General features: G+C 39.3%; 3 protein-coding genes across 4 annotated transcripts; 2 read left to right on the forward strand and 1 right to left on the reverse strand.

Annotated features, from left to right (window-relative positions):
• Nucleotides 1-5490: 5490 nt before the first annotated feature.
• LOC105688727 (28S ribosomal protein S29, mitochondrial) lies at nucleotides 5491-7416 on the forward strand. The gene is made up of 6 exons (XM_012405248.3): nucleotides 5491-5665; nucleotides 5906-6247; nucleotides 6324-6416; nucleotides 6491-6627; nucleotides 6717-7064; nucleotides 7144-7416. Exons 1-6 carry the CDS (start codon nucleotides 5650-5652, stop codon nucleotides 7378-7380), a joined length of 1173 nt encoding a protein of 390 aa, XP_012260671.1. The 5' UTR covers nucleotides 5491-5649; the 3' UTR covers nucleotides 7381-7416.
• Nucleotides 7417-7518: 102 nt separating this feature from the next.
• On the reverse strand, nucleotides 7519-9690 carry LOC105688726 (sequestosome-1). The gene is made up of 3 exons (XM_012405247.3): nucleotides 9303-9690; nucleotides 8139-9166; nucleotides 7519-8033 (listed from the first exon to the last, which is right to left on the reverse strand). Exons 1-3 carry the CDS (start codon nucleotides 9484-9486, stop codon nucleotides 7737-7739), a joined length of 1509 nt encoding a protein of 502 aa, XP_012260670.2. The 5' UTR covers nucleotides 9487-9690; the 3' UTR covers nucleotides 7519-7736.
• Nucleotides 9691-9850: 160 nt separating this feature from the next.
• LOC105688691 (glutamate receptor 1-like) lies at nucleotides 9851-15681 on the forward strand. Of its 2 annotated transcripts, XM_012405206.3 has the most exons (8): nucleotides 9851-11582; nucleotides 12223-12713; nucleotides 12777-13103; nucleotides 13216-13372; nucleotides 13448-13656; nucleotides 13742-13831; nucleotides 14014-14174; nucleotides 14246-15681. In XM_012405206.3, the coding sequence occupies exons 1-8, from the start codon at nucleotides 11420-11422 to the stop codon at nucleotides 14454-14456; spliced, it is 1809 nt and encodes a 602-aa protein (XP_012260629.3). In that variant the 5' UTR covers nucleotides 9851-11419; the 3' UTR covers nucleotides 14457-15681. The 2 variants fall into 2 exon arrangements, with proteins under 2 accessions (XP_012260629.3, XP_048513575.1); XM_048657618.1 differs by having other exon boundaries at nucleotides 13216-13656.
• Nucleotides 15682-16072: the final 391 nt, after the last annotated feature.

The raw sequence follows: 16072 nt of genomic DNA on the forward strand, positions 1-16072 counted from the left end.
TGGTGTTTCTTGACTCTGAGATCCTGAAAAAACGCATCAAAAACGTCAAAGACTGTAGTCTTTGGTATTTTTAGACTGTGGGATCTTGAATAATCGCATTAGAAACGTCAAAGACTATAGTCTTCGGTGTTTTTTGACAGTGGGATCTCAAATACTCGCATCAAAAACGTCAAAGACTATAGTCTTTGGTGTTTCTTGACTCTGAGATCCTAAATAAACGCGTCAAAAACGTCAAAGACTATAGTCTTTGGTCTTTTTCGACTGTGGGATCTTGAATAATCGCATCAGAAACGTCAAAGACTGTAGTCTTTGGTATTTTTCGACTGTGGGATCTTGAATAATCGCATTAGAAACGTCAAAGACTATAGTCTTCGGTGTTTTTTGACAGTGGGATCTTAAATACTCGCATCAAAACCGTCGAAGACTATAGTCTTCGGTGTTTTTTGACAGTGGAATCTCAAATACTCGCATCAAAAACGTCAAAGACTATAGTCTTTGGAGTTTTTGGACTCTGAGATCCTGAATAAACGCATCAAAAACGTCAAAGACTATAGTCTCCGGTGTTTTTTGACAGTGGGATCTCAAATTCTCGCATCAAAAACTTTAAAGACTATGGTCTTTGGTGTTTTTTGACAGTGAGATCTTAAATACTCGCGTCAAATACTGCAAAGACTATAGTCTTTGGAGTTTTTGGACTCTGAGATCCTGAATAAACGCATCAAAAACGTCAAAGACTGTAGTCTTTGGTCTTTTTCGACTGTGGGATCTTGAATAATCGCATCAAAAACTTCGAAGACTATAGTCTTTGGTGTTTTTTGATTTAAGGATCCTAAATAAACGCATCGAAAACGTCAAAGACTGTAGTCTTTGGTGTTTTTTGACAGTGGGATCTCGAAAACTCGCATCAAATACGTCAAAGACTATAGTCTGTGGTGTTTTTTGATTTTAAGATCCTAAATAAACGCATCAAAAACGTCAAAGACTGTAGTCTTTGGTGTTTTTTGACAGTGGGATCTCGAAAACTCGCATCAAAAACTTCGAAGACTATAGTCTTTGGTGTTTTTTGATTTTAAGATCCTAAATAAACGCATCGAAAACGTCAAAGACTGTAGTCTTTGGTGTTTCTTGACAGTGGGATCTCGAATACTCGCATCAAAAACGTCGAAGACTGTAGTCTTTGGTATTTTCCGAATGTGGGATCTTGAATAATCGCATCAGAAACGACGAAGACTATAGTCTCTGGTGTTTTTTGACAGTGGGATCTCAAATACTCGCATCAAAAACGTCAAAGACTATAGTCTTTGGTGTTTCTTGACTCTGAGATCCTAAATAAACGCATCAAAAACGTCAAAGACTATAAACTTTGGTCTTTTTCGACTGTGGGATCTTGAATAATCGCATCAGAAACGACGAAGACTATAGTCTTTGGTGTTTTTTGACAGTGGGATCTCAAATACTCGCATCAAAAACGTCAAAGACTATAGTCTTTGGTGTTTCTTGACTCTGAGATCCTGAAAAAACGCATCAAAAACGTCAAAGACTGTAGTCTTTGGTATTTTTAGACTGTGGGATCTTGAATAATCGCATTAGAAACGTCAGAGACTATAGTCTTCGGTGTTGTGTGACAGTAGGATCTCAAATACTCGCATCAAAAACGTCAAAGACTATAGTCTTTGGTGTTTCTTGACTCTGAGATCCTAAATAAACGCGTCAAAAACGTCAAAGACTATAGTCTTTGGTCTTTTTCGACTGTGGGATCTTGAATACTCGCATCAGAAACGTCAAAGACTGTAGTCTTTGGTATTTTTCGACTGTGGGATCTTGAATAATCGCATTAGAAACGTCAAAGACTATAGTCTTCGGTGTTTTTTGACAGTGGGATCTCAAATACTCGCATCAAAACCGTCGAAGACTATAGTCTTCGGTGTTTTTTGACAGTGGAATCTCAAATACTCGCATCAAAAACGTCAAAGACTATAGTCTTTGGAGTTTTTGGACTCTGAGATCCTGAATAAACGCATCAAAAACGTCAAAGACTATAGTCTCCGGTGTTTTTTGACAGTGGGATCTCAAATTCTCGCATCAAAAACTTTAAAGACTATGGTCTTTGGTGTTTTTTGACAGTGAGATCTTAAATACTCGCGTCAAATACTGCAAAGACTATAGTCTTTGGAGTTTTTGGACTCTGAGATCCTGAATAAACGCATCAAAAACGTCAAAGACTGTAGTCTTTGGTCTTTTTCGACTGTGGGATCTTGAATAATTGCTTTAGAAACGTCAAAGACTATAGTCTTCGGTGTTTTTTGACGGTGATTTCTCAAATACTCGCATCAAAAACGTCAAAGACTATAGTCTTTGGTGTTTCTTGACTCTGAGATCCTAAATAAACGCATCAAAAACGTCAAAGACTATAAACTTTGGTCTTTTTCGACTGTGGGATCTTGAATAATCGCATCAGAAACGTCGAAGACCATAGTCTTCGGTGTTTTTTGACAGTGGGATCTCAAATACTCGCATCAAAAACGTCAAAGACTATAGTCTTTGGTGTTTCTTGACTCTGAGATCCTGAAAAAACGCATCAAAAACGTCAAAGACTGTAGTCTTTGGTATTTTTAGACTGTGGGATCTTGAATAATCGCATTAGAAACGTCAAAGACTATAGTCTTCGGTGTTTTTTGACAGTGGGATCTCAAATACTCGCATCAAAAACGTCAAAGACTATAGTCTTTGGTGTTTCTTGACTCTGAGATCCTAAATAAACGCGTCAAAAACGTCAAAGACTATAGTCTTTGGTCTTTTTCGACTGTGGGATCTTGAATAATCGCATCAGAAACGTCAAAGACTGTAGTCTTTGGTATTTTTCGACTGTGGGATCTTGAATAATCGCATCAGAAACGTCAAAGACTATAGTCTTTGGTGTTTTTTGACAGTGGGATCTTAAATACTCGCATCAAAACCGTCGAAGACTATAGTCTTCGGTGTTTTTTGACAGTGGAATCTCAAATACTCGCATCAAAAACGTCAAAGACTATAGTCTTTGGAGTTTTTGGACTCTGAGATCCTGAATAAACGCATCAAAAACGTCAAAGACTATAGTCTCCGGTGTTTTTTGACAGTGGGATCTCAAATTCTCGCATCAAAAACTTTAAAGACTATGGTCTTTGGTGTTTTTTGACAGTGAGATCTTAAATACTCGCGTCAAATACTGCAAAGACTATAGTCTTTGGAGTTTTTGGACTCTGAGATCCTGAATAAACGCATCAAAAACGTCAAAGACTGTAGTCTTTGGTCTTTTTCGACTGTGGGATCTTGAATAATTGCTTTAGAAACGTCAAAGACTATAGTCTTCGGTGTTTTTTGACGGTGATTTCTCAAATACTCGCATCAAAAACGTCAAAGACTATAGTCTTCGGTGTTTCTTGAGTCTGAGATTCTGAATAAACGCATCAAAAACGTGAAAGTCTGTAGTCTCAGGTGTTTTTCGACTCTGGGATCTTGAATAATCGCATCAGAAACGTCAAAGACTATAGTCTTCTGTGTTTCTTGCCAGTGGGATCTCAAATACTCGCATCAAAAACTTCGAAGACTATGGTGTTCGATGTTTTTTGACAGTGGGATCTTTGATACTCGCATCAGAAACGTCAAAGACTATTGTCTTTGATGTTTTTCAATTCTGGGATCATGGATAATCGCATCAGAAACATCTTCTGTGTTTTTTGACAGTGGGATCTTAAATACTCGCATCAAAAACTTCGAAGACTATGGTGTTCGGTGTTTTCTGACAGTGGGATCTCAAATACTCGCATCAGAAACGTCAAAGACTATAGTCTTCTGTGTTTCTTGCCAGTGGGATCTCAAATACTCGCATCAAAAACTTCGAAGACTATGGTGTTCGATGTTTTTTGACATTGGGATCTTTAATACTCGCATTAAAAACGTCAAAGACTATTGTCTTCGATGTTTTTCAATCCTGGGATCATGGATAATCGCATCAGAAACATCTTCTGTGTTTTTTGACAGTGGGATCTCAAATACTCGCATCAAAAACTTCGAGACTATGGTGTTTGGTGTTTCCTGACAGTGGGATCTCAAATACTCGCATCAAAAACGTCAAAGACTATTGTCTTCGATGTTCTTCGACTCTGGAATCATGGATAATCGCATCAAAAACGTCAAAGACTGTAGTCTTCGGTGTTTTTTGACTCTTGGATCTTTAATAATCGCATTAGAAACGTCGAAGACTATAGTTCTCAGTGTTTTTCGACAGTGAGATCTCAAATACTCGCATCAGAAACGTCAAAAACTATAGTCCTCGGTATTTTTTGACAGTGGGATCTTGGATAATCGCATCGGAAACGTCAAAGACTATAATCTTTGGTGTTTTTTGACAGTGAGATCTCAAATACTCGCATCAGAAACATCAAAGACTATAGTCTTTGGTGTTTTTCGACAGTGAGATATTAAATACTCGCATCAAAAACGTCAAAGACTATTGTCTTTGGTGTTTCTCGACTCTAAGATCCTAAATAAACGCATCATAAACGTAAGAGACTGTAGTCTTTGGTCTTTTTCGACTGTGGGATCTTGAATAATCGCATCAGAAACGTCAAAGACTATAGTCTTTAGTGTTTTTTGACAGTGGGATCTTAAATACTCGCATCAAAAACGTCAGAGACTATAGTCTCTGGTGTTTTTCGACTCTGGGATTTTGAATAAGCGCTTCAGAAACGTCTAAGACTATAATTTTCGGTGTTTTTTGACAGTGGGATTTCGAATACTCGCATCATAAACGACAAAGACTATAGTCTTCGGTATTTTTCGACTGTGGGATCTTGAATAATCGCATCAAAAACGACAAAGACTATAGTCTTTGGTTTTTTTTGACAGTGGGATCTCAAATACTCGCATCAAAAACGTCAAAGACTATAGTTTTTGGTGTTTCTTGACTCTGAGATCTTAAATAAACGCATCAAAAACGTCAAAGACTATAGTCTTTGGTCTTTTTCGACTGTGGGATCTTGAATAATCGCATCAGAAACGTCAAAGACCATAGTCTTCGGTGTTTTTTGACATTGTGATTTCAAATGATTGCATCAAACACTTCAAAGGCTATGATCTTTGGTGTTTTTCGATTCTGGGATTCGAGAAAATCACATAGGAACGTCGGAGACTTTAGTCTTCGGTGTTTTCCGACTCTGCGATTCCACAAAATCACATGGGAACGTCAAGAAGTATATCATAGTAGGTGACTCTCTGAACCAACGTAGATCCCTGGATCTTTTCGGTTTTAGTTCGAATAATCTTCTGATTCTGAAGACTAGGGACTGAAATATAATCGTGCAATATCGGAGGATAACATTCATGTAGCTATACTATATCGATTAGCATATTCAAATCGGTAGCCGGGAATAATCAGCGACGCCGTTCACATAAATAGAGAAAATCTATCATCATATTACTCCCTTCTCTCTTGGCCTGTTTCACATTGTCGTGCCTTCTTCAAGCGCCATAGGCACTTAGCGCGACCAGCAGTGAGGGGCTAATTGTAACCTATGTTTTCTCAGTAACCCGGTTGTTATTTATATGTGAATTTTATACTGCTTTTTCGGTTGTCTTCTGGTGAATTTCGAGACCTCAATTAAAAAGGCGATGGCACTCAACACTGGTTAGTATATCAATCCGTGCTGTTTTATACTCAAATCTTTCATGATCAAAAGTTGCAACTCAGAACTACTCTGCTATGCTCTGCTATTTGTCTTTTGCATTAGATTTTACGTATTCAATTCGCTGTCAATACATCTCATTCTCAATTCTACAGTATCTGCCAGCTTTTCTCAAATATGACCAAAAATGTACACAGCAATTATTGACTCAACATCACCCAACATTTGATTTGATTTTACAGCCAAAGTAGAGTCGATACTACGACGAGTGTCAGCGACTAGTCTAAAAAAGTATGGGACAGCAAGTGAAGCTGTACAGCTGCAATATGAACAGCCACCTGTACATTTTCGAACAATTGAAAATAACCCTATGAACCACACAGCTCAGCATCAAGGTAGATTTTATAATATGCCAATAGAGACAAGCAAGAAATTATTTACTGCTGGGGGACTACCTAAGAAATTTCAGACTCAAGTCAAAACCTTCAACGAATGTTCACTTTTGGTCAGATCACCTGCTCTCGAGATTATATCTTATTTGCAAAACACTGACTATAGTAAACCTGCAACCAGATACGTGTTATGTATCCTTTTTCAATGCATCATGTACCAAGTCTGTGATCTATCATTACCAGGTATTTCTTAACCAAAATTTATTAGTCGGCCCTATTGGATGTGGTAAATCGATTAGTTTAGCGCATGTTGTACATTATGGATTTGAGGCACGGAAAATAATCATTCATGTACCATGGGGTGAGTAATAAAACGACATATTAGTTATAGTCGGGAATCAAATAGGCTAACAAACATTCATTTTGAATTGCTAGCGAATAATTGGTTTAAACGTCCCAAAGAAGTTGCTAATTCCATCAGTAAAGAAGGTTTTCTCGACTTACCCATTGATGCAGCTTCTTGGCTAATTCATTTCAAGAATCAAAATATCCACCTCTTATCACAACTTGATGTGAGTAACGTTGAGTCTAATGAATTTAATGCATGATGAGTATGAATATACAAGTCCAACATCCTGACACAGAAGTAATGGTTTTCCAGCTCAAACTTGGCAAGGATTATCAGTGGAGTCAGCGCGAGATTTCCAGTCGTGGTACTCCACTTCTAGAAATGATTGAGCTTGGAATAAACCGAATAAAATATGCATCAGAAATTATAAATGCTATCATGGAACAGCTCAAAGAAGCCAGTACCGCTGGCAAATGTAATACCCTAGTAGTCATTGACGGGTTTAATGCATTTTTCAGCGATTATACAAATGTGAAAGATGATAACAAAGTTAGAATGCCAGCTGAAAAGATATCCCTGACTGCTGCATTCAAAAATATTACAAAGTATGACTGGTGTAACGGATCTATTGTTCTCTCCGTTGATCCCTTAGCTGTCAAGGTATTATGTGCTTATATACTCAGAGTAGTTGAGCACACTTATCAACTATTCACATTATTATGTATTTGTATGTATCCAGGATAGAACTGAATCACACCTACCGCGATATCAACTGGGGAACTCCGGTTTTGAACATTTGGATCCCTTTATCCCAATATCCGTTGAGCCATACTCAGACGCTGAGTTCAAAAATGTTATAGATTACTACAAGGATAGGAAATGGATCAGAGATATCGATGAAGATGGAGTACACGAGCTGAAATTGCTTTCTGCAAAAAATCCTTTCAAGCTCATGAACCTCTGCGCTCCTTTGTAGCATATAGGATTGTAAATAAAACGAAAGTGTTCTAGATTAAGTGGTTTGCTTTTTCAACTAGAGCCACAGATTACGCTGCGATAAAAGTGTACTTTTCAGGATGTGTGAGATTAGGGAATAACATATTCAACACTAAGATTCACATCCAACCGGTTGGTATAATATCAAACATAAACATACAATCACCAGTAACACAAGATTATTATTTGAAATGGATTATAATACTTGCAGTCATGATCTGCCGTAAGCAGTATTGGAATAAATTTATGCGTTAAAATATTGGAACGCATCGTCCAACAATATATTCAAGAGCTTTTGTCGTCAACTACAAGCTAGAGCTTTTGTATAGATATCCGTTATTGCTTGTCTGTAGTTGGACGAACAGGTTGCAGGATATCCAAAGTCTTGCTTATATCGCCATTTTTAGAAGCCAACAGTTGAGTCAGCCATCCACCATCATTAGAGAATCCCATCTGCATCATTGCAACTACGGCACGTTGAATATTTGGGTCTGGATGATAAATCACAGGTGACTCGCCAACCGGGATGACTTCCGGCTGTTTTGGAAGTTGCGGATAGATCAGATTCGTGGGTGGTGCTGAAGCCGGAACTGTAGCTGCGGTAGATGTTGGTGGTACAAAACTTGTTGCTGGCTAGAAATATGAAGTTCCACACATTTTAGATTTGCAAGTTTTGTCGCTCAACTACGATCGTAATCATATGTGTATAATTCATATTTGTATAAAATTGATTCATACCTGCTTAGGAATAGCTCCATTAGATGTACCGCCAGGTGCTGCTACAGCTGATGTTGCTGTATCCTGCTGATTCAGTAATGTCCAGCCTTCGTTTTCAAGGCTTGGTTTATCCATGGATGGTGCACCTGTAGAAATAGGTGTATTTTGGGGGGCTATTGGTGCAGCTGGACCATCATTGAGTTTTTTTCCTTCGCCAGGGAACTTCTGTGCAGGAGTACTCGGAGGAGCACAAGATGATTGTGACTTTGCTCCATTCGCAGTTTGCTTTCCAGCAGGTACGTTTCCAGCATCATATTTATATTGTACATCAATCCCTAATGGATCCAAGAGATTGGCGAGATTTTCTCCAATATTTTTGAAAAACTCTGCATGGGTGTCGACTCTTGGCCCTGGTGCTCCTTTGCTGTTGCTGCTCTCATTTCTCTCAGAATCTCCAGTTTGTTCTGGCACTGATGGATCTCTCACTGGGCAATCTCCATCTGCTGGAATGCCTGGAGCCCAATCGTTCAAATATGTAGCTAAACTGTCCAGCCATGAAGGACGATCGTGGGATCCCCCATGACGAGCATGACCATGACCATGACTTCCTGGGTGCCCAAACTTCCCTTTTTTATAAGGACATTCTAAAGTTTCCTTTTCCTTCTCACATGGAGAATGCCCACTCTTTCTGGCAAACTTATTCATGTGGTGAGCCAGACGACGTCCAAAATGAGGCCTCCACTGGAGTGGAACCGCACTACGGATCATGCAGTGCTCAGGGTGAAGACCCTTTGCTTCGCAGTCAGCACACAAATCATAGTCTGGGCATTGTATGCACTTATACCGGAACCCTTGAACATCTTTGTCACATCCATCGCATGTTATTCCAACATGCAATGTCCGTGGTAACTCCCTCTCATCATTGGAAGCATTGGTGTATTCAGAATGAAGGAGTACATATAACTGGCGAACATCTTTCCAATTGGTTTCAGACAGGGCAATCTTGAGTTCCTCGTCACTTGATATAATGACATTGTCACCATCGGCATCTATAATTGAAAAAATTATTATTACATTGATATGACAGTTGTGGAATTCTTCTACAGTCTTCATCGGAAGATATTTTGAATTTTTTCTTAGTGAGTTCAGCAAATGAAACTCCTCAATATTCTGTTAAGAAAGTACCTTTCCAGGAAATTGTGAAACGTCTTGATCTAAGAGACGCGAAAACAGCTTGCAGCTTCTCGGTCAAATACAAATAATTAGAAACGACATCCTTGTCGATACCAAATCTCCTCACTTCGGGTTTCGCGTCAATTGGATCTTCTTCCTTTGTCAAATACACTTTGAAACTGACGGTGTCAGCCATTGTAAACACTTATTATATATTTCTTTTGGTATATAGTGAGCAGCGTAGGTTACGAAGTATCTATATATTTTCACAAAATTATCAACTCTCCGTTATTTGAATCCAATATTTAAAAACAAATCCTTTTCGTATCTACGAGTTCACCACACGAAAGACGCTCTTCGAATGATGTGCGCAGTTGATGACCGCTCGTTTTATACTCAATTCCAGTAATTGGTACGCGATCGTTACGATTACTCATCAGCAGTTGGGCACTTCCTGCTCGAATGGCGGCCCGCCACGCATGTATTCGAAATTTGAAGTACGAACTCCGCCATGAATCGTTCTTTTTGAATTTTGAGCATTTTCAAGCTCTGTGAATCTATTGAATAATAATTTTTGATGGGTTTTTCCGAGTGATTGACAAATTTTCAAGGCTTTTGCATTCTTATACGTAGATACTTTGAATATAGGAAACAATATTGGGTCTCCATGTTGAGTGCATGAGATGCGGTTTTTGAACGGACTGAGCACGTGATTTCTCATGATCATTATTGCAAAGTAGATGAGAGGATGACTCATAATCAGACGCATTTACAAGCAAAAAATGCAAACAAGACTTAGTATGACAAAATTAATATTCCATCTTATAGGATCAACCTCGGGATGAACTATAGTCGTAAATGTTAACATGTACTCTTGCGAATTTATAGTTTTGTTAAATGTTCCGTTGTCAGCCAAAATATTTGCTTTCACAACTGGAAAAACGAAGAAGAAATGTTGGCACATTATACAGCGGCTATGTAAACATTAACTAACATCGTGCAATAGCACTCTATTATTATTATGAGTATTATTGTTATCATCATTATCATCATTACTATTATTCTTTTTATTAATACTGTAATTATAAGTATGTTGCCATTCGAAAGTGAGGAGTCATACTCATTATATGGGAAACCGACTAGGTCCAATTGTAATAATCTCAAAGAGTACAAAACTGTACCAGAAGCGTCTGGAAACGACTCAACGTGACTCACATCATACGGAGCGTCGACTTTATTGCCAATGTGGTATCGACATTCGGATGTATGTTGCGTCAGTATAATATCAATTCACGTCAGTATAATATCAATTCATAGCGAATACATCGTGCTTCTCATGAGCTTCGCGGGTTACATATGGCGCACATTACATGGCAAAATTGAAAATGAAATTTCTATAGTTCATGAATATTGCACTCAATTCCTACACTCTCTTAATTTTTCAGAGTTATCTACACGGGTCATTTTTTTATAACATTCTCCGCATAATTGATTATTTACCATCCTGTTTTAATGACAGTCAAATTAATTCAGTGGTCAGTTCATATACATAGATGAAGATATACATATTCGAACGGACTCGTGGACTCTTCTCCTACCAAAATTTGTGGACAATATAGGAAGATTATTTGAATTTCAATCTGCTGAAAGTAATCAGAAATAAAAATATAACTCTTGCCGCAAGAGGCAAATTAGTGAAAGGTAAAGCATTTTCTCTGTGAATGTCTGTAGGTGTATTACCTACTATAGGAATTTGCCAAGTTATTTAAATTGAATGTTCTCGATTTTTTCCCAGTAGGTTCGACTGCCACGTAAAGTAGCCCATTATCGTTATTATTATGAATCGTACGCTGCACTTAGATTTATCGTTTCAAATACATCTTTGATCAATTTCACGTTGACAATTTGTCACAGATCAGCGGTTAGTTCATGTAACTTATCGTTGTAATAGCGAGGCGGTAAAAAAGTGTAATTTGCGAAGATCTATACGTCAGATAAAACACGCTGATTATTCGTTCCGAGCGGATAGTACCTCTGATATAGTTTATCCCTATTCTCGTACCGCAATAATATTATTCAGTCGTATAACATTTACAGTCCATGAATTAGTCGCGAACGGTTGGAAAGAAATGCGAATTGTTACCCCAGTTTCCGAATTTTTCTTTCTATTCTTTTCAACACTTCCCATTTGTGCATCTTCCGAATACCACAATACTTACTTCAGTCTGATAACCAGCGTTCATAGTTACTTCGGTACCTCTTGCGTGTTCGTCGTTCACGGAGCACAAGAAAGTAATTACACTACGAATAAAAATTAGAGGGTCACCCTGTTTTTGCTCCGGGAAGCGTCGAATTTCAAAGCATCGTAACTGCTCGAAAAATTGGGGTAAAGGGTTGTAACAGATGATATTTTGAAGCTTGAAGCTTCGCCAATCAAATGTTCTCAGTTGATTTAGATTGCGTTGATTTTTTCACTAGTTGTACTCTCCTGATTCTACTCATGTCGAAAACGTGAAGTAAACTTCTGACTTTGTGAAGGTGCACCGGATGCCTGAGTCGTTGAATCCAAATTTTTTTCACGTCATTTTGAAGTTTGAAGTCTTTCCTTTGAAACGCGTTTTTTCAATTTTGTGTACGATTTTTTTTGGATGAGTTATGCTACTCCAAAGCGATTATTGTCCATAAATCTTTGATCGAATACCCCGACCGACCCAGTGATCGTAACGAAGTTTTCCAAAAACGATTTTGAAGCTCAAACCCTCAACTATACGAAACTTCATCGCAATATCTCCTCATCTGAATTTATTTGTAAATCAAGACCTTTTTCTGAGCTAAAACAGGGTGACCCGTGAATCTTTGTTCGCAGTATATACTCATACAAATTGGGTGACGAACTGCAATGGAATTTCATCGTCGGGTTTATTTACCGCAGGTATGGGCGGATTTCTGCGGATACACGAACTCCTGAAAAAACTTTCCGAGGATAATGTCCTCGCGGTACCCGTGGAAATTGGACGCCTCCACGAAACCATGCAGTTTTATTCAGGTCGTGTACTTCGTGCTTTGATAGTAGTAGCTCTTCAGTCCACGGAAGTAGTCGGAAAATTTTCAAACCTCACCAGTGCTTTTCACATGACGTCGATGTGTTGGCTCCTCATATTCGACGAAAATGTTTACAGAGACAATAGCCCGTCTCATTTACCTGGGGAAAATATCTTCCATCTCACTTTCAATACCGAGATGATGGTCGCCAGATCAAATTATTCCGTCATCGAAGAGTGGTACTGGCTAAAAGATAGAGTTCAAGTCGATGATCTGGCTCTGTGGGATTTTGACATGGAATTCACCCTATTGTCGAACGAAAGTCTTTACGAAAGGAGGGGCACTTTGGAAAATTCGCCGATCATCGTCGCTACTCTAAATGTGAGATTAGGTCGAGGTACATCTGGTTTCTTATCACGAAGATACGATCCGATTCAATTTCAGAATCCCCCTTTGATTTCGTTCGTTAATAACACGAACGGTGGACTATTTGGGGAGATACTGACGGAGCTTAGCAAAGCTATAAATTCTGAGCTGCGATTCGTCGTTCCCAGTGATCGTACCTACGGTAATTGGAAGCCGCATGAAAAACAATGGACGGGAATGATTGATATGCTGATCAAAGGAAAGGCCAATATCGCCGCAGGGGATTTTACGATCACAACTCAGAGGCTGGAATTCGTAGATTTCACACTACCCCTTATTTCAACGAGCAACAAATTGTACGTCCGGCAACCCGACGGTGGTATACAGTGGTCCGCGTACTGGCAGGTCTCGTATGCTTGATCCCGATATTCTCGTGATGGTTCTCGCAATTTGAACTTCCACATTTCCCCGCAATGGAATAATTTCGAAAACTCTGTTTCTTCTGAATTATTTGCAGACTTTTACCCCAGGAATTTGGATCTCCGTACAGTTGATGATACTCGTAACGACGATCGTTCTCATCCTGATAGCTGGATCGAAACGATGCATATTCAATACTTGTGCCGAATATTTGCTACTAGTATTTGGAATTTACTGCCAACAGGGACTGTCTCGTGTGTGGAGATTTTTTTTCCCATCGACAATCGTCGATGATCAGTATAAATCAAATTTTTTGATTATTCTTGCAGACTTTCCCGAAGACATGCCGTCGCGCGTTACATTCTTCTCGTTGTATTTATCAGCCTTGGTCGTCTGTGCCGCGTACGCGGCATCGCTGATAAGTTATCTAACGGTCACACGCGAGTCGTTGCCATTTTCAACATTGGAAGGATTCGTCAACGACGGTAGCTACAAGCTAATAGTGTTCAAGAATAGCGCCGAACACGACATGTTGGAGGTCAGTTCTTCATTCGCCCAAACCCAATTGAGTGGAATGAATTTCTTAGCCAGGGTAACCGTAAATTAGTCGTCTCCTCCAACAGCACGCAACAGAAACTGTGATGATCAAAATGCGGTCATTGTTGAAGTATCGGTCTTTGTTGCCAACGACACTGGAAAGTGGATTCCGTCAGGTAAGTGAGAGCGACGAGTACTCATTTACCAGAGTTTGGTCGTACCACGCAAAGTCGCCTACCGGCACCTCGCACGTTCTACACCGACGTGAGGATCTTGTTTTCAATAAGGCGGTTTCATCGCGAGTCCATTCTTCCGTTGAAACGTCAATGATTTCTTCTTTATCCGCTCTTAACCGCAGGTGTGCGAAGAAAAAACTGCATTCTTCGTTCCAGCGGCATTGTACGACACGATAAGTGACTATTTGCCCTGCAAATTGATCGGTATAGACACGAAGCAAAGGACCAGTTTGGCCATGGCTCTGTCCAAGAGAAATCCCTTCAACGGCTTGATAAATTATCAGTGAGTACGAAACGTAGGAGATGTTGAATTTTCTCAAACGCGATTACCGAATATCGTACGCTGTGTTTCAGCATCCAGCGATTCCGGGACAACGGAATTTTGAGTCGTCTGAAGCAAAATTACGAAGTTGAAAAAGAACCAGTCGCCAAGTCCCTGTCCCAAGTGACGTTGTGGGGTGTGATTCCGGTCCTGGCGATTCTCGCGGGTGGCGTCGTCCTGGCTACAATTATACTTCTCACGGAGAGAATGTTCTTCGGGAGGCGAAGACCCGCGGAAAATTAGGGGCAAAAGTCGAAGAACGGCGAAACGAGAACGAGAAGAACGGAAACGCGGATGTCTTCGAAGTCAGGCGCCGACGTCGGGTCGAAAACGTTCCGCCTCCGTCGAAATTGAAATTTTAATGATCGAAGAGTTATGACGCGCATTTTTTTCCACGTCTTTTTTTTTTCACCTGATTGAGAATCCGTGTAAAATTGCCCAGTTATGCGGGACGCGTAGGACGATGAATCGGAGATTGAAAACTAGATTTTGAAAGGTAATGGCTCGACCTATTCTCTCTCTCCGATTTGTTAGGTGTCATTTTTATCCGAACATCGGATGCCGTGCGTTAGGATTGACGGTAATAATATTTATCGCCGATAGCTGAGGTAGTTTCATGACTCACGTCAGCCGTGACCTTATCTAATGCATTTTTCCAATGTAGTTCACACTCATAGACAATTTGAATGTATTAATCCTTCATATAATCCATACACCAATTTGCTGAATAATTGGTGTCACGGACCGTTAATTGTAACGATTATGTTGAAGTCGAAATTGGTTGTTGAGGGATAATAATCGTTACAGTTGAATATATTTTTTTTTTATCGTAGTGTAAAAAGTTGTGATCCTTGAAATTCCGCATATTATACATTTCGAGCCTATCTCGATGATTCCTGAAAATCTGTGTTAATTTATTACGACAAGCTCGTCACGCTCCTATAAATAACGCATGTGCAGCGTACAAATGATTGCGGTTTGTCCGACAAGCCGAGGACTTTACACGATTTTATTTTTATTTTTTTTCCTCTCTGTCAAGTTCTGGCTTATCATCACTCGACCTGTGACTCATTCGACAAAATCGAGATAAAGAACGTACGCATCGGTACAACTAATTTTTTACAATCGTTTCGTACATGCTTCATATCTCGTTATCAGTTATCTATAATTTGTGATCATTATCCAATTTTAGTCAAATTTGATTCCTTTTCTTTCGTTTATTTCAGAAGACAGATCGACCCAGATATTTCCACATGGGAAAACTTCATTCCGAATGTGTAACTCTCAATTATTCTGTTTTTTTTTTTTTCAAAGTATCAACAGTCAGACTTACAGGATATCCGTACAACGTAGATTATATCGCATTACTTCAATGACAAACGCTCAATTTGCGTTCGATCCGTTCAAAGGGTTGTAATAATTAGGTATGAAAATGTATCGCTATTCTTTGTCCGATTTTGCCGTTGCTCCGCAGGTTGAGGCGGAACTAATAAAACCGAAGGATGCCATGAGCCGTGATCGGTGAAGGAATGGAATGGTCACGCTGAACGTAAGACACAATTTTACACCACGTACACCTATGTGGCTATCCTTTTGTGAGTATAATAATACAAAATACTAGGTACGCACACCTAACATCTGTTACAGTTAGAACGATTTGCGACCCGATGGCTGCAGTTGTTTGTATATTTTCTTCTTTTTCTTTTTCTTCTTTCTTTTCCCCCATTTCTCTTTTCCTCCTTTACCATTCATTTTATTATTCTCATTTTTATTGCACGTATTAAAATGAGCGCAGATGCAGGTAGGTATGCGGTAATAGTAGCGAGGCTTAACTGTGCTTAGTCGCGCGTCACTGACTT

This window comes from Athalia rosae, chromosome 6, assembly GCF_917208135.1.
Source record: "Athalia rosae chromosome 6, iyAthRosa1.1, whole genome shotgun sequence".
Taxonomy (NCBI): domain Eukaryota; kingdom Metazoa; phylum Arthropoda; class Insecta; order Hymenoptera; family Athaliidae; genus Athalia; species Athalia rosae.